This window comes from Heterodontus francisci, chromosome 32 (genome assembly GCF_036365525.1).
Source record: "Heterodontus francisci isolate sHetFra1 chromosome 32, sHetFra1.hap1, whole genome shotgun sequence".
Classification (NCBI taxonomy): Eukaryota; Metazoa; Chordata; class Chondrichthyes; order Heterodontiformes; family Heterodontidae; genus Heterodontus; species Heterodontus francisci.
This window is the reverse complement of record NC_090402.1, coordinates 50768399-50793233: the sequence shown is the minus strand read 5'-3', so window position 1 is coordinate 50793233 and position 24835 is coordinate 50768399. Positions and strand designations below refer to the sequence as shown.

At 46.6% G+C, this 24835-nt stretch overlaps 1 protein-coding gene across 4 annotated transcripts in view; it reads right to left on the bottom strand.

Annotated features, from left to right (window-relative positions):
* LOC137347803 (tetratricopeptide repeat protein 28-like) overlaps positions 1 to 24835 on the bottom strand; it is a 492214-nt gene that overhangs the window by 456538 nt on the left and 10841 nt on the right. For all 4 annotated transcript variants that reach the window (XM_068012797.1, XM_068012799.1, XM_068012800.1 and 1 more), the window contains exons 3-4: positions 14610 to 14819; positions 12799 to 12979 (exon numbers count right to left, since the gene is read on the bottom strand). In XM_068012797.1, coding sequence (XP_067868898.1) covers positions 12799 to 12979; positions 14610 to 14819 — 391 coding nt within the window. The remainder of the gene's footprint in view (positions 1 to 12798; positions 12980 to 14609; positions 14820 to 24835) is intronic.

Here is a 24835-nt window from a genome sequence, read left to right as displayed (position 1 = left end):
TCCAGAAGGCCGTGTTGCCTGCCTAGTGCCAGGGCTTGGGACATCTGCTCAGGGCTGGGGAGGAACTTACAATACGAGGGGGAGGATCCAGTCATCGTGGTCCATCTTCCAACGACATAGGCAGGACAAGGAAAGAGGTTCTGCATAGACAGTATGAGGAGATAGGCACCAAATTAAGAAGCAGAACTTCAAAGGTAACAATCTCTGGATTATTACCAGAGCCACATGCAAATTGGCATAGGGCAAATAAGATTAGAGAAATGAATCCATTGCTCAAAGACTGGTGTGGTAGAAGTGAGTTCCGGTTTGAGGGGCACTGGCACCAATACTGGGGAAAGTGGAGGCTGTACCGTTAGGACAGTCTACACCTGGAATGACAACAGCAAACCCAGCCCTATTGACCCCGCAAAGTCCTCCTTACTAACATCTGGGTGCTTGTGCCAAAATTGGGAGAGCTGTCCCACAGACTTGTCAAGCAACAGCCTAACATAGTCATACTCACGGAATATACCTTACAGACAATGACCCAGATGCCACCATCACCATCCCCGGGTATATCCTGTCCCACCGGCAGGACAGACCCACCAGAGGTGGCGGCACAGTATTATACAGTCGGGAGGGAATTGCCCTGGGAGTCCTCAACATCAACTCCGGACTCCATGATGTCTCATGGGATCAGGTTAAACAATGGGCAAGGAAACCTCCTGCTGATTACCACCTACCGCCTCCACCCCTTCGGCTGATGAATCAGTGCTTCTCCATGTTGAACACCAGTTGGAAGAATAACTGAGGGTAGCAAGGGCAAAAAATGTACTCTGGGTGAGGGACTTCAATGTCCATCACCGAGTGGCTCGGTAACATCACTACTGGCCAAGCTAGCTGAGTCCTAAAGGACATAGCTGCTAGACTAGGTCTGTGGCAGCTGGTGAGGGAACCAACAAGAGGGAAAAACCTACTTGACCTCATCCTCACCAATCTACCTGTTGCGGATGTAACTGTCCAGGACAGTATTGCTCACCGCACGGAAGTGATCACCGCACAGTCCTTGTGGAGTTGAAGTCCCACCTTCACATTGAGGATACACACCATCATGTTGTGTGGCACTACCACCGTGCTAAATGAGACAGATTTCGAGCAGATCTAGCAACTCAAAACTGGGCATCCATGAAGCACCGTAGGCCATCAGCATCAGCAGAATTGTATTCTACCATAATCTGTATCCTCATAGTCCGGCATATCCCCCACTCTACACTTACCATCAAGCCAGGGGACCAAACCTGGTTCAATGAAGAGTGAAGGAAGGCATGCTAGGAGCAGCACCAGGCATACCTAAAAATGAGGTGTCAGCCTGGTGAAGCTACAACCCAGGGCTCCTTGCATGCCAAACAGCAGAAGCAGCATGCAATAGACAGGGCAAAGCGATCCCACAACCAACGGATCAGATCTAAGCTCTGCAGACCTGCCACATGCAGGCGTGAATGGTGGTGGACAATTAATCAAACAAAGTGATTCCTGACAATGCGGCTGGCCACTGACGTCATCAGGCTGCGCCAAGGTGCGCACATGCGCAGAGAGTCTCCTGCTCTCTGCACGTGCACTGCTTTCTGACTTGCCAGGACTGGTTAGCGCATGTGCCCATGACGTCATCGCATGATGTGTGTATCTTCGGGTAACGCGCCTGTCGGCCTCTGCACATGCGCTTTAAGCGTACAGCAATGCAACGCTAACCCATGCGTCAAGCTCCGCTCCCCCCACCCCCTGTCACTGCTCTCTCCGGCCGCCCCGCTCTTTCGGCCGCTCCTCTCCCCCCCTCGCTGCTCTCTCTGGCCGTTCCGCTCTTTCCAGCCCCTCCACTCCCCCGCCCCTTGCTGCTCTCTCCATCTGCTCTGCTCTTTCCGGTCCCTCTGCTCCCCCCCGTCCCCGGCCCGCTCGCTTGCTTGCCCTCGTCCCGTTTTAGTGGCACATGCTGCATTTGCGCATATGCCACTGCAGCACCACCTAGTGGTAGCGTTGTCAGCAAACGCAGCCTTAATCAAATGACAGGAGTAGGCTCCAGAAATATCCCCATCCCCATCCTCAATTATGGAAAACTCAGCATATTTGTGCAAAAGACAAAGCTGAAGCATTTGCAACCATCTTCAGCCAGAAGTGCCGAGTGGGGGGGATCCATCATGGCCTCCTTCTGCAGTCCCCAGCATCAAGGATACAAGTCTTCAACCAATCCGATTCACTCCACATGATATCAAGAAACGACTGAAGGCACTGGATACTACAAAGGCTATGAGCCCTGACATCATTCCAGCAACAGTACTGAAGACTTGTGGTCCAGAACTTGCCGCGCCCCTAGCCAAGCTGTTCCAGTACAGCTACAATACTGGCATCTACCCAGCAATGTGGAAAATTGCCCAGGTATGTCCTGTGCACAAAAAACAGGACAAATCCAACCCGGCCAATTGCCACTCTGTCAGTCCACTCTTGATCATCAGCAAAGTGATGGAAGGTGTTGTCGACAGTGCTATCAAGTGGCTCTTGCTCAGCAATAACCTGCTCACTGACGCTCAGTTTGGGTTCCGCCAGGGCCACTCAGTTCTTGAAGTCATTACAGCCTTGGTCCAAACATTGCCAAAAGAACTAAACTCGAGAGATGAGGTGATAGTGACTGCCCTTGGCATCAAGGAAGCATTTGACTGAGTATGGCATCGAGGAGCCCGAGCAAAACTGGAGTCAATGGGAATCAGGGCAAAAACTATCCGTTGGCTGGAGTCATACCTAGCACAAAGGAAGATGGTTGTGGTTGTTGGAGGTTAATCAACTCAGCCCCAGGACATCACTGCAGGAATTCCGAGGCCCAACCATCTTCAGCTGCTTCATCAACGACCTTGCCTCCATCATAAGGTTGGATGTGAATTGTTCACTAATGATTGCACAACGTTCAGCACCATTCACGACTCCTCAGATATTCAAGTAGCCCATGCCCATACGCAGGAAGATCTGGACAAAATCCAGGCTTGGATTGGTAACTGGCAAGTAACATTCACGCAACACAAGTGCCAGGCAATGACCATCTCCAACAAGAGAGAATCTAGCCATCTCCCCTTGACATTCAATGGCATTACCATCGCTGAATTCCCCCACTATCAAAATCCTCGGGGCTACCATTGACCAGAAAATGAATTGGAGTAGCATTATAAATACCGTGGCTACAAGAGCAGGTCAGAGGCTGGGAATCCTGCGGCGAGTAACTCACCTCCCCTGACTCCCCAAAGCCTGTCCACCATCTATAAGGCGCAAGTCAGGGGTGTGATGGAATACTCTCCACTTGCCTGGATAGGTGCAGCTCCAACAACACTCAAGAAACTCGACACCATCCAGGACAAAGCAGCCTGCTTGATTGGCACCCCATCGACAAACATTCACTCCCTCCACCAGCGACGCACAGTGGCAGCTGTGTATACCATTTACAAGATGCACTGCAGCAACTCACCAAGCCTCCTCAGAGAGCACCTTCCAAACCCGCAACCTCTACCAACTAGAAGGACAGCAAATGCATGGGAACACCACCACCTGCAAGTTCCCCTCCAAGTCACACACAATCCTGACTTGGAACTATATCGCTGTTCCTTCACTGTTGCTGGGTCAAAATCCTGGAACTCCCTTCCTAACAGCACTGTGGGTGCGCCTACCCAACATGGACTGCAGCGGTTCAAGAAGACAGCTCACCACCACCTTCTCAAGGGCAATTAGGGATGGGCAATAAATGCTGGCCTGGCCAGTGACGCCCACATCCCATGAATGAATAAAAACAAAAACTTGCCTGGATGTGTGCAGCTCCAACAACACTCAAGAAGCTGGAGATCATGCAGGAAAAAGCAGCTTGCTTGATTGGTACCCCATCCACAACCTTCAACAGTCACTCCCTCCATCACTGATGCACAGTGGCAGCAGTGTGTACCATATACAAGATGCACTGCAGCAACTCACCAAGGCTCCTTCAACAGCACCTTCCAAACCCGCAACGTCTACCACCTAGAAGGACAAGGGCAGCAGATGTATGGGAACATCAGCACCTGCAAGCTCCTCCGCAAGCCACACACCATCCTGACTTGGAACTATGGGTCAAAATCCTGGAAATCCCTTCCTAACAGTACTGTTGGTGCACCAAGGACTGCAGCAGTTCAAGAAGACAGCTCACCCCCACCTTATTAAGGGCTGGGCAATAAATGCTGGCCCAGCCAGCAATGCCCACATCCCACCAATGAATTAAAGAAAAACCTGAACCATACTGGGACTGGTGTTCTAGTGAGCCACATAACTAGGGAAGTAAATAGGGTTTTGAACTCAATACTGGGGACAAGGGATCAAATTTGGGAAGATGTGGTAAATCAAAGAGTAGAAACAAAGCAAGTGAGAAAAGTATTAATATGGGAAAAGATAAACAGACCATGACAGGAACTGACAATAAGTACAAATCCAGGAGTAAATCAGCAGACAAGGCTAGATTCTACAAAAATAATAAAAGGCCAAAACTAAAGGCTCTGTATCTGAATGCACATAGGATTCGAAACAAACCAGATGAACTGATAGCACAAATATAAATAAATAAGTACGATCTGATAACCATTACAGAAACATGGCTGCAGGATGACATAAATTGGGACTTGTATATTGAAAGGTACATGACATTTAGGACAAAGAACAAAGAACAGATCAGCACAGGAACAGTCTATTCGGCCCTCCAAGCCTGCGCCGATCTTGATGCCTGCCTAAACTAACACCTTCTGCACTTCCAGGGCCCATATCCCTCTATTCCCTTCCTATTCATGTATTTGTCAAGATGTCTCTTAAACGTCGCTATCGTATCTGCTTCCACCACCTCCCCTGGCAGCAAGTTCCAGGCACTCACCACCCTCTGTGTAAAGAACTTGCCTCGCACATCCCCTCTAAACTTTGCCCCTCGCACCTTAAACCTATGTCCCCTAGTAACTGACTCTTCCACCCTGGGAAAAAGTTTCTGACTATACACTCTGTCCATGCGCTCATAACTTTGTAAACCTCTATCATGTCGCCCCTCCACCTCCGTCGTTCCAGTGAAAACAATCCGAGTTTTTCCAACCTCTCCTCATAGCTAATGCCCTCCAGACCAGGCAACATCCTGGTAAACCTCCTCTGTACCCTCTCCAAAGCCTCCATGTCCTTCTGGTAGTGTGACGACCAGAATTGCACACAATATTCTAAGTGTGGCCTAACTAAGGTTCTGTACAGCTGCAACATGACTTGCCAATTTTTATACTCTATGCCCCGACTGATGAAGGCAAGCATGCCGTATGCCTTCTTGACTACCTTATCCACCTGCGTTGCCACTTTCAGTGACCTGTGGACCTGTACGCCCAGATCTCTCTGCCTGTCAATACTCCTAAGGGTTCTGCCATTTACTGTATACCTCCAACCTGCATTAGACCTTACAAAATGCATTACCTCACATTTGTCCATATTAAACTCCATCTGCCATTTCTCCGCCCAAGTCTCCAACCGATCTATATCCTGCTGTATCCTCTGACAATCCTCATCATTATCCGCAACTCCACCAACCTTTGTGTCGTCCGCAAACTTACTAATCAGACCAGCTACATTTTCCTCTAAATCATTTATATATACTACAAACAGCAAAGGTCCCAGCACTGATCCCTGCAGAACACCACTAGTCACAACCCTCCATTCAGAAAAACACCCATCCACTGATACCCTCTGTCTTCTATGACCGAGCCAGTTCTGTATCCATCTTGCCAGCTCACCTCTGATCCCGTGTGACTTCACCTTTCGTACCAGTCTGCCATGCGGGACCTTGTCAAAGGTTTTACTGAAGTCCATATAGATAACATCCACTGCCCTTCCTTCATCAATCATCTTTGTCACTTCCTCAAAAAACTCAATCAAATTAGTAAGACACGACCTCCCCTTCACAAAACCATGCTGTCTCTCGCTAATATGTTCGTTTGTTTTCAAATGGGAGTAAATCCTGTCCCGAATAATCCTTTCTAATAATTTCCCTACCACTGACGTAAGGCTCACCGGCCTATAATTTCCTGGATTATCCTTGCCACCCTTCTTAAACAAAGGCACAACATTGGCTATTCTCCAGTCCTCTGGGACCTCACCTGTAGCCAATGAGGATGCAAAGATTTCTGTCAAGGCCCCAGCAATTTCTTCCCTTGCCTCCCTCAGTATTCTAGGGTAGATCCCATCAGGCCCTGGGGACTTATCTACCTTAATGCTTTGCAAGACACCCAACACATCCTCCTTTTTGATAATGAGATGACTGAGACTATCTGCACTCCCTTCCCTAGGCTCATCATCCACCAAGTCCTTCTCTTTGGTAAATACTGATGCGAAGTACTCATTTAGCATCTCGCCCATTTCCTCTGGCTCCACACATAGATTCCCATCTCTGTCCTTGAGTGGGCCAACCCTTTCCCTGGTTACCTTCTTGCTCTTTATATATGTATAAAAAGCCTTGGGATTTTCCTTAATCCTATTTGCCAATGACGTTTCATGACCCCTTTTAGCCCTCCTAACTCCTTGCTTAAGTTCCTTCCTACTTTCTTTATATTCCTCAAGTGCTTCATCTGTTCCTAGCCTGCCAGCCCTTGCAAATGCTTCCTTTTTCTTTTTGACTAGGCTCACAATATCCCGCGTTATCCAAGCTTCCCGAAACTTGCCAAACTTGTCTTTCTTCCTCACAGCAACATGCTGGTCCTGGATTCTAATCAGCTGACGTTTGAAAGACTCCCACAAGTCAGATGTTGATTTACCCTCAAACAGCCGCCCCCAATCTAAATTCTTCAGTTCCTGCCTAATATTGTTATAATTAGCCTTCCCCCAATTTAGCACCTGCACCCGAGGACTACTCTTATCCTTATCCACAAGTACCTTAAAACTTATGGAATTATGATCACTGCTCCCGAAATGCTTCCCCACTGAAACTTCGACCACCTGGCCGGGCTCATTCCCCAATACCAGGTCCAGAATGGCCCCATCCCTAGTTGGACTATCTACATACTGTTTCAAGAAGCCCTCCTGGATGCTCCTCACAAATTCTGCCCCATCCAAGCCCCTAGCACTAAGTGAGTCCCAGTCAATATAGGGGAAGTTAAAATCACCCACCACCACAACCCTGTTACCTTTACATCTTTCCAAAATCTGTCTACATATCTGCTCCTCTACCTCCCGCTGGCTGTTGGAAGGCCTGTAGTAAACCCCCAACATCGTGACTGCACCCTTCCTATTCCTGAGCTCCACCCAAATTGCCTCGCTGCATGACCCCTCTGAGGTGTCCTCCCGCAGTACAGCTGTGATATTCTCCTTAACCAGTAATGCAACTCCCCCACCCCTTTTACATCCCCCTCTATCCCGCCTGAAGCTTCTAAAGCCTGGAACATTTATCTGCCAATCCTGCCCTTCCCTCAACCAAGTCTCTGTAATAGCAACAACATCATATTCCCAAGTACCAAGGAAGGACAGGAAGCTAGGAAAAGGTGGAGAGGTGGCTCTGTTAATTAATGATGGTATCAGCACAATAGAGAGAGATGACCCAAGTTCAGGAAACCAGGATGTAGAAGCAGTTTGGGTAGAGATGAGAAATGATAAAGGCAAGAAGTCACTTGTGGGAGAATGTATAGGCCACCAAATAGTAACCACACAGTTGGACAGGGTATAAAGGAAGAAATAATGAGTACTTGTCAGAAAGGTAATCATAGGGGATTTTAATCTACATATAGACTGGAAAAATCAGATGAGCAAAGGTAGCCGAGATGAGTAGTTCATCGAATGTTTTCGAGATAACTTCTTAGAATAGCACATTCTGGAGCCAACCAGAGAGCAGGCTATATTAGATCTGGTACTGAGCAGCAAGATAGGATTAATTAATGACATCATAGTTAAGGCACCCCGAGTCAGCAGCGATCATAATATGATTGAATTTTACATTCAGTTTGAGGGAGAGAAGAGTGGGCTAAAACTAGTGTCAGGCAAACGCCTCACCTGCCAAGACTGGGGCACACATTATTTCGCCACATGAACAAAAACTTAAAATTGCAAGCCCTGACTGGAAGGACATTTGCACATTACCAGACAATGTTGAAATAATGGGGACCCAGTAGTTGCTTCCCAATACACAGAAGTGGTCAGACCAGTTTTAGTCACATGACTAACTGGCTGTTGCAGAGATTTAAACTGAGAGTTTTAAATTGGAGAAAACAGGATTTGAACTGAGGCAAAGCCATGTGCTCATGGAGTGAAGATCTCTCCTGGAACTGAAGCAAAAATACCTCCTCTCTTGTCTGCCTGCCTCCATCTCTTCCCCATGGAACTGAATCTTGTGAAGACACGTAAACTTAGAGAGAGAAAAATCTCTTACGTGAACAAGTTTTACAAAGAATACTGGGCCCAAACGAAACGCAAGACCATATCTTCAATCAAAAACTACAGCGAGCCGAGAAACAGTAACAAGATATTGCCTCAAACTGTTCTACTTATTTTTTCTTCTGCTCTTTTCTTTCCCTATTTGCGTGTGTGTATCGCGTGTGCATGCTAGCATGGGCGCATTGTATATCTGTAGGAGTTAACCGGATTAGAATTTAAGTTTAAAGTTGAATAAATTTTATCTTTCTTCTTTAAACCAAAGAAAGCCTGCTGGTGCTAATTTCTTTGCCTTATTATTGGAAAGTTGTGAACAAGGATTCACAAAGGAGGAGCTCAAAACACTTGTGTTCAAAATTAAACCCTGTACCATAAGACCAGGTGAAGATTGTAACAGATCCCTAGACACATTTCTCACCTGGTCACAACAGAAATTGGGGGCTCATCTGGGATTTTACGCACAGACAAAAGAGAGAAATTGGAAGTGGGAAGCCAAATTGTTCCCAAGCAAAAAAGAGCAAGTTTTCAATACAGGTTTTCTTGTGGTTGTGTGTGATTGAATACTAACAAGTCTGCAATTGAACTAGCAGCTATCCAAGGCAGGGTGAAGTAACTTGGGATAAGTTAAAAGCACTGTCTATAGAGGAGTTGAGGAAAATGGCTGAGCAGTGTGGGATCACTGTACGTGGCAAGGTTAGGAAATCTGAACTCCTAAGGCTAGTGGCCAACCATTTTTCCTTGAATCTGAAGAGGCAGAAACAGTGTTAGAAGCAGAATTCGACAGGGTATTTTCAGCAAAGATACAATTGGAACAGAGGAAACTTGAATTTGAGGAGAGAGAGAGAAAGAAAGAGCCTTCCAGAAGGAACAGGAAAAGAAAGAGAGAGCCTTCCAAAAGGAATGTGAAGAGAAAGAAAGACAGGAGAAGGAAAGAGAGAGAGGAGGGAGAGAGCGAAAAAGAATATTCCAGAAGGAATGCGAAGGGAGTTACGGAGGCTTGAGATAGCTAGGGGGCGACAGAGTAACCCTAGTGAAAGCATGGCCAATATGGAGGAGCGCAATTTAGGACTGGGTACAAGATTGCTAAAACTCGCCCAACTAATTTCAAAATTCAATGAGGAAGATGTGGAAGACTTTTTCATGTCCTTCGAGAAACTGGCAAGGCAGCTAAAATCTGGTCTTTTTTTACTGCAAAGCAAACTAACCAGAAAAGCCCATGAGGTTTATTCCTTGTTGCCAGATGAGAGTTCATCAAATTATGAACTGACCAAAAATGCTATCCTTGGGGCTTATGAATTAGTACCTGAAGCCTATCGCCAAAAGTTTAGAACCCTCAAAAAGGCAAGCTAATCAAACTTATCTGGAGTTTGAAAGAAGTAAGCAGCTGCCTTTTGACCAGTGGCTGAGGGCTCTTAAAATACAGCTCAGCTATGAGACTCTCAGAGAAGTAATTCTGTTAGAGGAATTTAAAAACTCTCTCCCATTCTCAATAGAAACTCATGTGGAGGAGCAGCGGGTTCAGGGAGCCCAGCAGGCGGTTATGGTGACCGATGAGTTTGCTTTAATTTCCATTCAGTTTCCCAGGAGAGAACCTTTCCTGATCACCCCCACAAATCTGAAAAGAACAAAGGGTGCGAAGGTGATATCGCCCAGGTAGTCCTGGAAGAGAAAGGAAAGCAGGAGACACCGGGGGCACTCATCCAGCCAAAAAGGAAGGTGTTGTGAGCAAGAGTGAGACCCAGAGACCTGTTTGCTTCCACTGTAATAAGGCAGGGAATTTAAAAGCTGACTGCTGGAAACTAAAGGGGAAACCACTAGGGTTATTCTGGGCGCACCTGCTCAGTGACGATGGGGACCTGAGGCAAAGCAGAGAAGAACAAGCTATGGCTTTGACTGCAGTAAGAGTGCAACCCAGGAGCTTACTACGACCAGTGCAGGAAAAGTTAATCGGATTCCTGAAGGTTATCAAGGTTTTATATTTGAAGGGAAAGTAACCCCATACCCCTCGAGTGGGGGCAAGCAAGCCCATAGTGATTCTCAGGGACACAGGGGCCACCAGATCCCTTTTACAGGGAAAAGGCCTGATCCTTCCCCAAGAGAGTGCAGTGAACACCAAAATGGTGGTGAATGGTGTTGGAGGGCAGTGTACGCCTGTACCTGTACACCAGGTGCACTTGGAGTGTGACCTAGTTTTGGGACAGGTGAGCATAGGGATTGTCCCCAGTTTGCCTGTGGACGGGGTTGACCTGCTCCTATGTAATGATCTGGCAGGGGTGAAGGTGGTAGTCCCCCAAGTAACGAAAGAAAGACCGCAGGAGGTCACAGAGACAGGGCAGTGGCAGGAGACAGAGATGAGGAGAATTTTTTCTCTCAGAAGGTCTTGAGTCTTTGGAATCCTCTTCCTCAAAGAGCAGTGGAAGCAGAGTCTTTGAATATTTTTAAAGCAAAGGTAGATAGATTCTTGATACAAAGTGACTCCTGACCACGCAGAGCATGCGTAGAGCGATCGCGGACGTCATCAACGCGTGCGAACATTTGCCAGTCTGCCAGTACAAATGCGCGCAAGCACACGTGCCATCACCATGCAATGATGTCCTCACCCCTCAATAGGTGTCTCCATTCACCTGAACAGTACCCCGCTCCCTCCCACCATCCTTACTTTAATCGCCGCTTCACCCCGCACGATCCCCACCACGCTGCTGCCTGCCCTCAGCCATTTGTTCCACACTCGGCCACTCTCTCCCGCCCCACTGGCCGCTCTCCCCCATTGGCCACTCGCTCCAGGCCTCTCTGCTTCCCCCCCCTCAGCCATTCGCACCCGCCCTTGACGCTTTCTTCCCCGCCCCCTCCTCTCCACATGCCGCTCCTCCCCCTTCCAGACCTTGCCACTGCTCCCTCGGCCGATTGTTCCCTGCTCCTTGCTTCCACACCCACTTCTCCCCCCACCCCCACCCCGTTCTCCGGCCGCTCACTCCCTGCACCCCCCCCCCCTCACCCCACCTCCATCTGCTAGCTCCAGGCTGCGCCGCTTCTCCTCCTTTTGGCCATTCGTTCCTACGTTGCCCTGTCATCCCTCACGGCCTGCCTTGCTTCTTAGGGCAGCAGGGAACAATCGAATGTGGGAGCAAGTGGCCGAGAAGAGGGAAGCGGCACGGCCTGGAGCTAGCGTCTGGAATGGTGGGGGGGGAAAACGGGGAGTGAGCAGTCGGAGAGTGGGGAGAAGCGGGCAGCGAGTGGCCAGAGGCGGGTGGGGGGGGGTGGCGGGGTGGAGCGGCAAGGCCGGAGCAAGTGGCTAAGGGAAGGCAGGGAGGAGCCATTGACAAGACGACAGGCACAGGAAGGAGCGGCAAAGAGAAGTACAATGGCAGGAGGGAGCAGGGGACTGTTGGGGGTGGGATGGAGGCAGCGATGGTGGCCATTGAGGGGATTTTCGGGTTGAATTTGTTTTTTGTGATAATTGAGCAGCACCACCTTTAATCCTGGCAGCTGCCTGAAACGTCGCAAACAGTGACGTTTCTGTGGTAGAGGCTGCATTTGCGCATGTGCTAGTACTGCACCCCCTAGTTGTGGTGTTATCAGCAAATGCAGCCTTCTTGATAAGCAAGGCGATGAAAGGTTATTTGGGGTAGGCGGGAATGTGGAGTTGAGGTTACAAGCTGATCAGCCATGATCTTGTTGAATGGCGGAGCAGGCTCAAGGAGCCGCGTAGCCTACTCCTGCTCCTAATTTGTATGTTCGTAGGTGCAAGGGGCAGAGATTGGACAGTTAGTATACAAGGAAGATGGGCAGCGATTGGAGAGTTAGGGTACCAGAAAATGGGCTGTGATGGCTGAGATGAATGCTTTATTTTATCAGTTTGTTTCATTATGTCCACAAATGGAGACAAAAAGTAGATCAGCTATCTTGTTGCTCATGGTGTGAATCCCTCCCATCCACGCTGACAACCAACAGCAATAGATAAACAGCTTTCCAGCTGTTGGAAAGTCACCTATTATCTGACTATAAAATGGGAAGATTTAAACACCAGAAGCGACGACTCCCAGCCTGGTATCCAGTTATAATGAAATTTAAAGTATAGGAATTCCATCCTGATTGCAAGCCCCAATTTTCCAGATTGAACTTACTGCATTTCATTTCTCAAACAGTGGAAGTTCATTTACTCAAATCCCAGACTTAAACACAAGCTGCAGACCTCAGCACCGAGAATGAGCCTTGGCTACTCTTCCTAATGTTGTCCTTTTTTATGTCATTGCATTGATACAATTGGAATCAGAGTATACTGTGTCTATATTCATGCCTATCTATACCTAACTATGACAGATTGATTGATTCTGTACTTTGATACTGCTTTTTCGATCAGGGTAACAGAGTAGAGTTGTGTACCTTTCTCATCTGAGTATTTGTCCTGTGTTTCATCATTACACAGTTTCATGGTGACCTTGTAAAGGTCTTTCACAATCTCATTCTGATGCGTTGAATCAAGCTCCAGACAACAAAGCAGGGACTGGAAAGCCTTTTGGAGATGGCCAAGGTACCTATTAGCCAGGAACAGCAAGTAATAATTCTGCAATGGAAGAAGAGCAGCAAGTTATCAGCACAGAAACAGACAGAGTTACAGAGTTATATTACTCAACTTCATCAGCAGGTTCACCCCAAATGGCCTTCAGCTCCATTGGCCTTTCACTCTGATATTTTAGCCCAATATTCTCCTCTTCCTTGCCCAGGAGCTAGACAGGCAGAACCCTCACCTGTCCAGGATGCTCAGTCATTGAATATTCAGGGCTGAGATGGATAGATTCTTGGAATCTAAGGGAATTTAAGGAGATTGGGCAGGAAAGTGGAGTTGAGGTCAACGATCAGCCATGAATGACAGCGCAGGCTTGAGGGACCCTATAGCCTACTCCAACTCCTATTTCTTATGTCCACAGGCCTCAGAGTGCCTAAATTTGTTGGGTCAGGTCATTAGCAGAGCCAGGTTGTACAGGGCCCAACGTTGAGAAATCAGTGTGGAAACTGAAGAACAGCTGTTGGAGAAGGTCTTCAGATATGAAGATCTGTTGAGAGGCTGCATGAGAAAGGAAGCAGTTACCTTTGTGGCCTACCTGGCTTTGCTGTCTGGTTCTCTCAGACTCTTTTATCTGAGGGGTCTCAGGCAGAAGGCTCTACTCCAACTTCTTTGGGCTCCCCTGGAAATGTGCACACTTTGAATAAAATGGTGGGAAAGCACAGGCAGGAGGGCTGGAAATAGCCACTCACTTCATTAGCATGTCTTCCTTGGTCTAGTGCCTGCTCTCAGTCCAGGCCCAGGAATGCCTGTCTGGGGAAAGATCAGAAATCCTGGGACAATGTCAATGGGAAGTAAATTGACATGATAGATGTAAAATTGGTCTGTTTTACGCTGTTGCCCAAGACAATAGTGAATCAGTCACCCAATTACACCCAGACTGAGTTTCTTTTCTATTATTATTAATAGAAAGGAAAATTGGGCAAGTTGTATAGCTGGCAGCCAATTCACTACTATCCATTTTACACCCCTGCTAAACCTGAATCTTAAGCCTTACATGACATTGTACGTAACAAGGCACAGCAGGGTGGTCATCAGTCGAAAAAGCCTCTTTTTTTCCCCCAACCACCAAGGTGCCTCCAACTGTATAGTACCAACATTGCGAATGGTTGTCACTTCCTTACCTGTTCTCCCTTTGGCCTTAGTAGAAACTGCTAAGGCGTTGAAATGCTTTTTGAAATTTGCTGAAATCTTTCTCATCCTTAAATTTCATGGACATTTTCGTCTCCCACTATTGGTGAGCCCAGGTCTGCACCTGGATTTGTGAATAATGATGCAAAGGAGCAGGCCCAGGAAACTGGAGTGTTATCAATACAATATCAATCAGGAGAGACTGCCACCACTTCTTAATCTTTTAGGCATGGCCAACACATGTAGAGAATAATCAGCCCCTTTAATCTCCAGCACCATAACTACATTGCTTGCCGATGATAAGTGGGGATGATGTTTGCATCAAAAACACTCTACCCAGTGGCAGTGATAAACTAGGTCACTGGCAGTAGACTGATCCCCTGTGCTCCAGGGGAGTTTTGGTTTCCAGAGACTGAATGCATTTTGGAAGTGCTTCTTCACCTTAACTTTTAAACTGAGAGCTCGAGTTTTCCCAACAAGCATCTCTCAGAAGCCTGACCTGTGGGGCCTTGGGCTGGATCTGGATCAGGGTTTCTCCATCCAACCGCGCATCCTCAAATTGCTTCATCTGAATGAACGCCAAAGCACGGCACGACAGTAACTGGCAGTCCTTGGCATCGAGCATTAGACCCTGGGTGTAATAGTGCACTGCCTCCTGGTACTTCTCCTTTCTCAACGCTTCATCTCCTCGCGCCTGAAGGCATGCAACCTGTAACAAGCACACAATTAGCAACAGGCATTTGGCAGCAGCCTTGCAGAAACTCTGATCAACTACTCTAAGGCTAACTGTTTAGAAATCAACTTCAGCTTTTACCGAAAAGCACTGGATTGGCAGACTGTACCAGAGTGTGATAGAGACGTAAACTGCTTTATATTTATATTTCATTAAACTACATTGTGTTATTGATATGCTACACCACATCGAAACACCCAATACACCGCAGGTAGCACATCAGCACACACACACACACACAACACACAACACACACACTGATTCTTTGTGCAGCCAGGAAGAGCATTCCCTCCTGCTCCACAGAAATGTAGATATAAAAAAGTTACTTCCTCTTTTTTCCAAGAGGTCCCTTGAAGGATCATTGGTTAGGCTGCTGTACATCTGGAAAAACTGAAAGGGGTATGTGCAATGCAAGCTCTGCCTGCGCGATGACAAGTAACAAGCAGGTCCTAAACAAGGCGTTGACACCCTGGTGTCCATATTGAAAGGGCCTCCTAAAACATGTTTCAGGCAGGCACCCTGGATACTTGGAAGTCACCGGCTTCGAGCTTGGGAGCTAACACGCTTCTGGGGTGAGATTGCAACTTGAAATCCGCACCAAAAATCGTTTTTGTCAGTGAAACAAAGGGAGTGACAAAGTCCAATTTCTCCCCTGCAGTCGCTCATCCAACCCAACAAACCCCTAATCTAATCCAACACAGTCTCTCATCCAACCCAACAAACCCCTACATCTAATCCAACACAGTCTCCCATCCAACCCAACAAACCCCTACATCTAATCCAACACAGTCTCTCATCCAACCCAACAAACCAACCCCTATATTCAAGAAGGGACCATTATTCAAGAAGGGTAGCAGGGATAAACCAGGTAATTACAGGCCGGTGAGTCTAACATCAGTGGTAGGGAAACTATTGGAAAAAATTCTGAGGGACAGGATTAATCTCCACTTGGAGAGGCAGGGATTAATTAGGGATAGTCAGCATGGCTTTGTCAGGGAGAGATCGTGTCTAACTAACTTGATTGAATTTTTCGAGGTGGTGACTAGATGTGTAGATGAGGGTAAAGCAGTTGATGTAGTCTACATGGACTTCAGTAAGGCTTTTGATAAGGTCCCACATGGGAGATTGGTCAAGAAGGTAAGAGTCCATGGGATCCAGGGCAATTTGGCAAATTGGATCCAAAATTGGCTTAGTGGCAGGAGGCAGAGGGTGATGGTTGAGGGTTGTTTCTGCGAATGGAAGCCGGTGACCAGTGGTGTACCACAGGGATCGGTGCTCGGATCCTTGCTATTTGTAGTGTACATTAACGAGTTAGACGTGAATATAGGAGGTATGATCAGTAAGTTCGCAGATGACACGAAAATTGGTGGTGTTGTAAATAGTGAGCAGAAAAGCCTTAGATTACAGAGAGATATAGATGGGCTGGTCAGATGGGCAGAGCAGTGGCAAATGGAATCTAATCCTGAGAAGTGTGAGGTGATGCATTTTCAGAGGACTAACAAGGCAAGGGAATATACAATGGATGGAAGGTCCCTAGGAAGTACAGAGGGGCAGAGGGACCTTGGTGCACTTGTCCATAGATCACTGAAGGCAGCAGCACAGGTAGATAAAGTGGTTAGGAAGGCACATGGGATACTTGCCATTATTAGCCGAGGCATAGAATATAAGAGCAGGGAGGTTATGATGGAGCTGTATAAAATGCTAGTTAGGCCACAGCTGGAGTACTGTGTACAGTTCTGGGAACCACACTATAGGAAGGATGTGGTTGCACTGGAGAGGGTGCAGAGGCGATTCACCAGGATGTTGCCTGGCTGGAGCATTTCAGTTATGAAGAGAGACTGAAATGGCTAGGGTTGTTTTCCCTAGAGCAGAGAAGGCTGAGGGGGGACATGATTGAGGTATACAAAATTACGAGGGGCATTGATAGGTTAGATAGGAAGAAACTTTTTCCTTTAGCGGAGGGGTCAATAACCAGCGGGCATAAATTTAAGGTAAGGGGCAGGAGGTTTAGAGGAGATTTGAGGAAAAAAAGTTTCACTCAGAGGGTGGTTGGAATCTGGAATGGACTGCCTGAAGTGGTGGTAGAGGCAGGAACCATAACAACATTTAAGAAGTATTTAGATGAGTACTTGAAACATCATAGCATTCAAGGCTATGGGCCAAGTGCTGGAAAATGGGATAAGCATAGTTAGGTACTTGATGGCCGGCACAGACACAATGGGCCAAAGAGCCTGTTTCTTTGCTGTATAACTCTATGACTCTATATCTAATCCAACACAGTCTCTCATCCAACCCAACAAACAAACCTATATCTAATCCAACACAGTCTCTCAGCCAACCCAACAAACAAGACTATATCTGAAGAGGGAGGCTGTGGTGGAGTGGTAATGTCACTGAACTAGTCTTCCAGAGGCCCAGACCAATGCCCTGGGGCCACGGGTTCAAATCCCACAACAGCTGGTGGAATTTAAATTAAATTAATTAATAAGTTCAATTAATTAATAAAAAAATATGGAATTGAAAGCTAGTCTCAGTAATAGTGCCAGGAAACTATCGTCGATTTGTCATAAAAACCCATCTGGTTCACTCATGTCCTTTCTGAAAGGAAATCTGCCGTCCTTACCTGGTCTGCTCTACATGTGACTCCAGACCCACAAAATGTCGTTGACTCTTAACTGCCCTCTGAAATGGCCCAAAAGGCCTCTCAGTTGTCAAGGGCAATTAGGGATGGGCAACAGGCGCTGGTCTTGCCAGTGACGCCCACAACCCATGAAAGAATAATAATAATCCAACACTGTCTCCCCATCAGCCCAACAAACAAGTCTATATTCTAATCCAACAGTCTTCCATCCAACCCAAGAAACAAACCGCTATACTTAACCCAGCACTGTCTCTCATCCAACCCAACAGTATCACATCCAACCCAACACACAGACTCAGCTAATCCCAAAAAATGAAAGATTTGCCTTGATATAGCGCATTTCACAATCTCGAGACATTGCAAAGCGCATTACACCCAATGAAATGCTTTTGAAGTGTGGTCACTTTTATAATGTCAGAAACAAGGAAGCCAATTTGCACACAGCAAAAATATGATCATGATTAGGTAATCTGTTTTCATTATGTTGTTTGAGAAATAAGTATTGGCCAGTACACCAGGGAGAACTCCGCTGACCTTCTTCAAACTCGTGCCATGGGACCTTCAGAAGTCTTTCAAATATTCTTCAGTCCTAAGCAGTAATGTGGAGAGAAATACAAGCTGAAAGAGACAAATCCCCAAATGCACCAGATGATGATCAAGGTTACATTCTGTCGTCTTCCTGCAGCTTAAGGGTGTGCAGGCAGAGAGGGAAAGGGTGACGGCCGGTCAGACAATCAGGACCAGGCAGGTAATGCAGGAGTGAATATTCCTCTCTAACCAGTATTCAATTCTGAACACTGGTGAGGATGATAGTCCTTCTGAGGTGTACAGTCAGAGCCAAGACTACAGCACCACAGCTGGCTCAGGTGTATCCGGGGAGGGGTGGGGGGGGGGGGGTGGGGAAAGGCGGGAGGAAAATTTGGAAAGCAATAATGATAGGGGATTTTAAGGTTAGGGGAACAGACAGATTTTTCTGTGATCGCAGACATGATTCCAGGATGTTATGTTGCCTTCCTGGTACAAGCATGTTACTGAGCAACTGCGAGCATTCTGAGGGGGGGAGGGTGAACAGTCAGAAGTCGTGGTCCATATCAGTACCAACCACATAGGTAGAAAGAGGGATGAGGTCCTGAGGCAAGATTTTAGGGAGCTAGGAAAGAGGCTAGCAAGAAGAATCTCAAACGTAGTAATCTCTGGATTACTCCTGGTGTCATGTGCTAGTGAGTATAGAAATAGGAGGATACAGCAGATGAATGCATGGCTGGAGAGAAAGTACAGGAGGGAGGGCTTTAGATTCCTTGTACATTGGGACCAGTTCTGGGGGAGGTAGGGCCTAGATAGGCTGGACAGGTTACACCTCTGTAGAGCCAGGACCAAATGTCCTCATGGGGCGGTTTGTGAGTGCTGCTCAGGAGGGTTTAAACTAATTTGGCAAGGGATGGAAACCAGGATGTAGCATTAGAAAGTAGAAGCAAAGTGTACAAAGGATTGGGAGAGACAGATAACAATAGAGTAAGAAATAGTAAGATATTAAGTGTAGTCAGGCTAAGAGGGAATACAATAAGATCTAAATTCTGTTTATTGTGCATGTACGTAAATACACAAAGAGTAGTAAAAAAGGTTGGAGAGCTGCAGGCACAAATAATCACATGGGAATATGATGTTGCAGTGATAACAGAGACAAGGCTCAAAAAGGGCAGGGCTGGAGAATAAATATTCCAAGATGTTCAAGAAAGATAGGGAAGAAAAGAAAGGATAATATTACAGTGCTGAACAGAGAGGATGTCCTGGAGGGATCAACAGCAGAATCTATTTGGTTAGAGTTAAGAAACAACAGAGATGCCAATACACTACTGGGTGTATTCTGTAGGCCACCAACTTGTGGGAAAGATATAAAGGAGCAAATTTGCAGGGAAATTAGAGAGGTGCAAAAACTATAGAGTTGGGATAATGGGGGACTTCAATTATCTTAATATCAATTGGAATAGTAATAGTGTAAAAGGCAGAGTAACTGTTTCCGAACTGTGTTTAGGAAAATTTTCTTGAGTAGTATATTTCCAGCTCATATTTAGGGAACATTGACCATAGTATCATAAGGTTTAACATAGCTGTGGAAAAGGACAAGGAGCAATCGAGAGTGAAAATACTTCACTGGAAGAGGGTCAATTTTGGTGGAGTGAGAATGGATGTGTCCCAGGTAAATTTGAAACAAAGATTGGCAGGCAAAACTGTTATGGAACAATGGGCTGCCTTTAAAGAGGAGATGGTCCAGGTACAGTAGAGGTATATTCCTATGAAGGGGAAAATAGGGCAACCAAAGCCAGAGCTCCCTAGATGTGAAAGAGATAGACAGTCAGATGAAGCAGAAAAAGGGTATGGATGATAAGTTGATTAAGCAAGTTAGAACCAGGCTGAATATAAAAAATTCTGAGGTGAAATAAAAAGAATAATATGAGAGGCAAAGAGAAAGTATGAGAAAAGACTGGCAGCTAACATAAAACGAAATCCAAAAGTCTTGTATAGGCATACAAATAGTAAAAGAGAGAATCTAACCATCTCCTCATGACATTCAACGGCATTACTATTACTGAATCCCCCACCATCAACATCATGGGGGCTATCATTGACCAGAAACTTAACTGGACTAGCCATATAAATATTGTGACTACAAGAGCAGGTCAGAGACTGGGAATTCTGCAGCAAGTAACCCATCTCCTGACTCCCCAAAGCTTATCTACCATCTACAAGACACAAGTCAGGAATGTGATGTAATACTCCCTACTTGCCTAGACGAGTGCAACTCCAACAACACTCAAGAAGCTCGACACCATCCAAGAGAAAGTAACCTGCTTGATAGGCGCCCCATTCAGCACCTTAAACACTATCTCCCTCCGTCACTAGCGCACAATGGCAGCAGTGTGTATCATCTAGAAGATGCACTGCATCAACTTGCCAAGGCTCCTTCCAAACCCATGCCCTCTACCACCAAGAAGGACAAAGGCTGCAGATGCATGGGACCACCACCACCTGCAAGTTCCCCTCCAAATCACACACCTTCCTGACTTTGAAATATATCTCTGTTCCTTCACTGTTGCTGGGTCAAAATCCTGGAACTCGCTCCTTAACTGCACTGCGGGAGTACCTACAACACATGGTCTGCGGCAGGTCAAGAGGCAATCAGCACCAACTTTTCATGGGCAATAAATGCTGGCCTTGCCAGCAATGTTCACATCTCAAGAACAAATAACAAAAACGGGTAGTAAGAGGAGGGTGGGGCCAATTTGGGACCAAAAAGGGATCTACAGATGGAGGCAGAGGGCATGACTAAGGTACTAAATGAGTATTTTGCATTTGTCTTTACCAAGAAAGAAGATGCTGCTGAAGTCATAGTGGAAGAGTTGAGACACTGGATTGGCTAAAAATTGAATAACAAGTGTGATTGGAAAGGGTGGTTGTCCTTAAAATTGATAAGTCACAAGATCTGGATAGGATGCAATGGAGGATGCTTTTTTTTTTATTCGTTCAGGGAATATGGGTGTCGCTGGCTAGGCCAGCATTTATTCCCCATCCTGAATTGCCCTCGTGAAGGTGGTGGGGAGATGCTTTCTTGAACCGCTGCAGTGCTGTTAGGAAGAGAGTTCCAGGATTTTGACCCAGCGACAGCGAAGGAACGGTGATACAGTTCCAATTCAGGATGGTCTGTGGCTTGGACGGGAAATTGCAGGTGCTGGTGTTCCCATGAATCTTCAGCCCTTGTCCTTCTAGGTGGTACAGGTTGAGTATTTGGAAGGTGAGTTGCGGCAGTGCATCTTGTATATGGTACACACTGCTCCCGCTGTGCATCGGTGGTGGATGGAGTGAATGTTGAAGGTGGTGGATGGTGGTTCCAATTAAGCGAGCTGCTTTCTCCTGGATGGTGTCAAGCTTCTTGAGTGTTGTTGGAGCTGCACTCATCCGGGCAAGTGGAGCGTATTCCATCACATTCCTGACTTGTGCCTTGCAGATGGTGGACAGGCTTTGGGAAGACAGGATGTGAGTTACTCGCAGCAGAATTCCCAGTCTCTGACATGCTCTTGTAGCTACAGCATTTATGTGGCTACTCCAGTTCAGTTTCAGGTCAATGGTAATTCCCAGGATGTTGACAGTCGGGGATTCAGTGATGGCAATAACATTGAACGTCAAGGGGAGATGATTAGATTCCCTCTTGTTTGCGATGATCATTGCCTGGCACTTGTGTGGCACAGTGGTGCAGTGGTTAGCACCGCAGCCTCACAGCTCCAGCGACCCAGGTTCAGTTCTGGGTACTGCCTGTGCGGAGTTTGCAAGTTCTCCCTGTGACCGCGTGGGTTTCCAGCGGGTGCTCCGGTTTCCTTCCACAGTCAAAGACTTGCAGGTTGATAGGTAAATTGGCCATTATAAATTGCCCCTAGTGTAGGTAGGTGGTAGGAGAATGGTGGGGATGTGGTAGGAAACATGGGATTAATGTAGGATTAGTATAAATGGGTGGTTGTTGGTCGGCACAGACTCGGTGGGCCGAAGGGCCTGTTTCAGTGCTGTACCTCTAAAATAAAAAATGTTACCTGCCACACTTATCAGCCCAAGCCTGGATATTGTCCAGGTCTTGCTGCATATGGACATGATCTGCTTCAATGTCTGAGGAGTCACGAATGGTGCTGAACATCATGCAATCATCAGCGAACATCCCCATTTCTGACATTACGATGGAGGGAAGGTCATTGATGAAGCAGCTGAAGATGGTTGGGCCGAGGACACTACTCTGAGGAACTTTTGCAGTGATGTTCTGGGACTGAGATGATTGACCTTCAACAACCACAACCATCTTTCTTTGTGCTAGGTATGACTCCAACCAACAGAGAGATTTTCCCCTGATTACCATTGACTCCAGTTTTGCTAGGGCTCCTTGATGCCGCACTCGGTCAAATGCTGCCTTTATGTCAAGGACCGTCACTTTCACCTCACCTCTGGAGTTCAGCTCTTTTGTCCATGGTTGGTCCAAGGCTGTAATGAGGTCAGGAGTTGAGTGGCCCTGGCGGAACCCAAACTGAGCATCAGTGAGCAGGTTATTGCTGAGTAAGTTCCACTTGATAGCGCTGTTAACAACCCCTTCCATCACTTTGCTGATGATCGGGAGTAGACTGATAGGGCGGTAATTAGCCGGGTTGGTTTTGTCCTGTGCACAGGACATACTTGGGCAATTTTCCACATTGCCGGGTAGATGCCAGTGTTATATTTGTACTGGAACAGCTTGGCTAGGGGTCGGCTAGTTCTGGAGCACAAGTCTTCAGTACTGAAGGAAGGATGGATGGAGATTGCGGAGGCACTGGCCATAATACTGGAGTGGTGCCAGAAGACTGGAGAATTGCAAATGTTACACCTTTATTCAAAAAAAGGTGTAAGGATAAATCCAGCAATGACAGGCCAGTCAGTTCCACATCAGTGGTGGGAAAGCTTTTATAAATGATAATCTGGGACAAAATTAACAGTCATTTGGACAAGGGTGGATTAATTAAGGAAAGTTAGCATAAACTTGTGAAAGGCAAATCATGTTTATCGGACTTGATTGAGTTTTTTGATGAGAGTAATGCGGTTGATGTGGTGTATATGGACTTCCAAAAGGCATTTGATAAAATGCCATGTAATAGGCTTGTTAGCAAAGTTAAAGCCCATGAATAAAAGGGACAGTGGCAGCATGGATACAAAGTTGGCTGAGTGACAGAAAACAGAGAGTGGTGGACTGGAGGAAGGTATACCAGTGGGCTCCCCAGTGGTCAGTACTAGGACCAGTGTTTTTACGATGTATATTAATGATCTAGTCTTGGTGTACAGGGCACAATTTCAAAATTTGCAGATGGCACAAATCTTGGAAGTATCATACGGTGTGAGGGGGATAATAATAGACTTCAAGAGGACATAGACAGGTTAGTGGAATGGACGGACAAGTGGCAAATGAAATTTAATGCAGAGAAATGTGAAATGATATATTTTTGTAGAAAGAATATAAAATAAAGGAACAGAGAGACCTATGGGTATATGTACACAAATCGTCTAATGTGGCAGGGCAGGTTGAGAAAGTGATTAAAAATACATGGGGGATCATGGACTTCATAAATACAGGCATAGAGCACAAAAGCAAGGAGGTTATAATGAACCTTTATAAAACACTGGTTTGGTCTCAACCAGAGTATCCAATTCTGGGCACCGCACTTTAGGAAGGATGTGAAGGCATTGGAGAGAGTGCAGAAAAGATGCACCAGAATGGTTCCAAGGATGAGGGACTTAAGTTACATGGATAGATTGAGAAGCTGGGGTTGTTCTCCTTAGGGAAGAGAACATTAAGCGGAGATTTGATTGAGGCGTTCAAATCATGAGGGGGTCTGGGCAGAGTACATAGGGAGAAAATGTTCCCACTGGCCGAAGGGTCAAGAACCAGAGGACGCCAGTTTAAATAATTGGCAAAAGAATCAACAGCAACATGAGGAAAAACTTTTTTTACGCAGCATGTAGTTAGGATCTGGAACGCACTGCCTATAGATGGACTAAGAGTCTTTGATGCTGAATATGTAAGCAAAATATGGAGTGGAGGGGAAATGCCATTCTCTAGCACTGCCATCCGTAATTCTGAGCAACAAACAATTAAATCCACAGAATAAAACACAAAATGTTTATTCAGTGCCATCCACCATTCTGAGTGATGATCTTCATATGAAACAGAAGCACCACTATCCCAAGACCAGTGTGCCACTGACCTTCCTCTCCACCAGTCTGCTGAAGGTTGAGGCCAAACTGCTGCAGCAATTGGTCACAACTGGCATCCAACTAACTGAGCAATCGGCAAAACACCAACAAATCACAACTGAACAGGTATCGAACGTACGTATCATGCATGGAAGAAGTGTGTAACGAGCTCATGTTATTTCTAAATCTGTGGAGATTTACCTTTTAAACTGCAATGAGGAGTGCTCGCAGTTTTCTCCCCTCTTCTGAACATGCTGGCCCTGCTGGGGCAGTGTTCCGATACCTCCCCAACTGCTGAGACAGTGAGCAACAATGGGCCGTTTAACCACATGCAGTTACTGGACAGGGATTAGCAAGAGGAGTCCTTGCTGATATCTCCCCTCCCTAGTCCAGGAGATTAAAAATAACGATAGCACACTGGCGTAGCCAAGATCATTTGAGCGCTGACTGGGCATGGAACCCGGGTGATAGAGGGCCTGGCTTTCAACTTCACCTTTGACTGTTACCTGGATGGTCATTCTGCTTGGGATATTGTTGATCTGACTGGATTGCACCTGTCTCTCTCGGGGAGGATTTACATAACATCACAAAGATC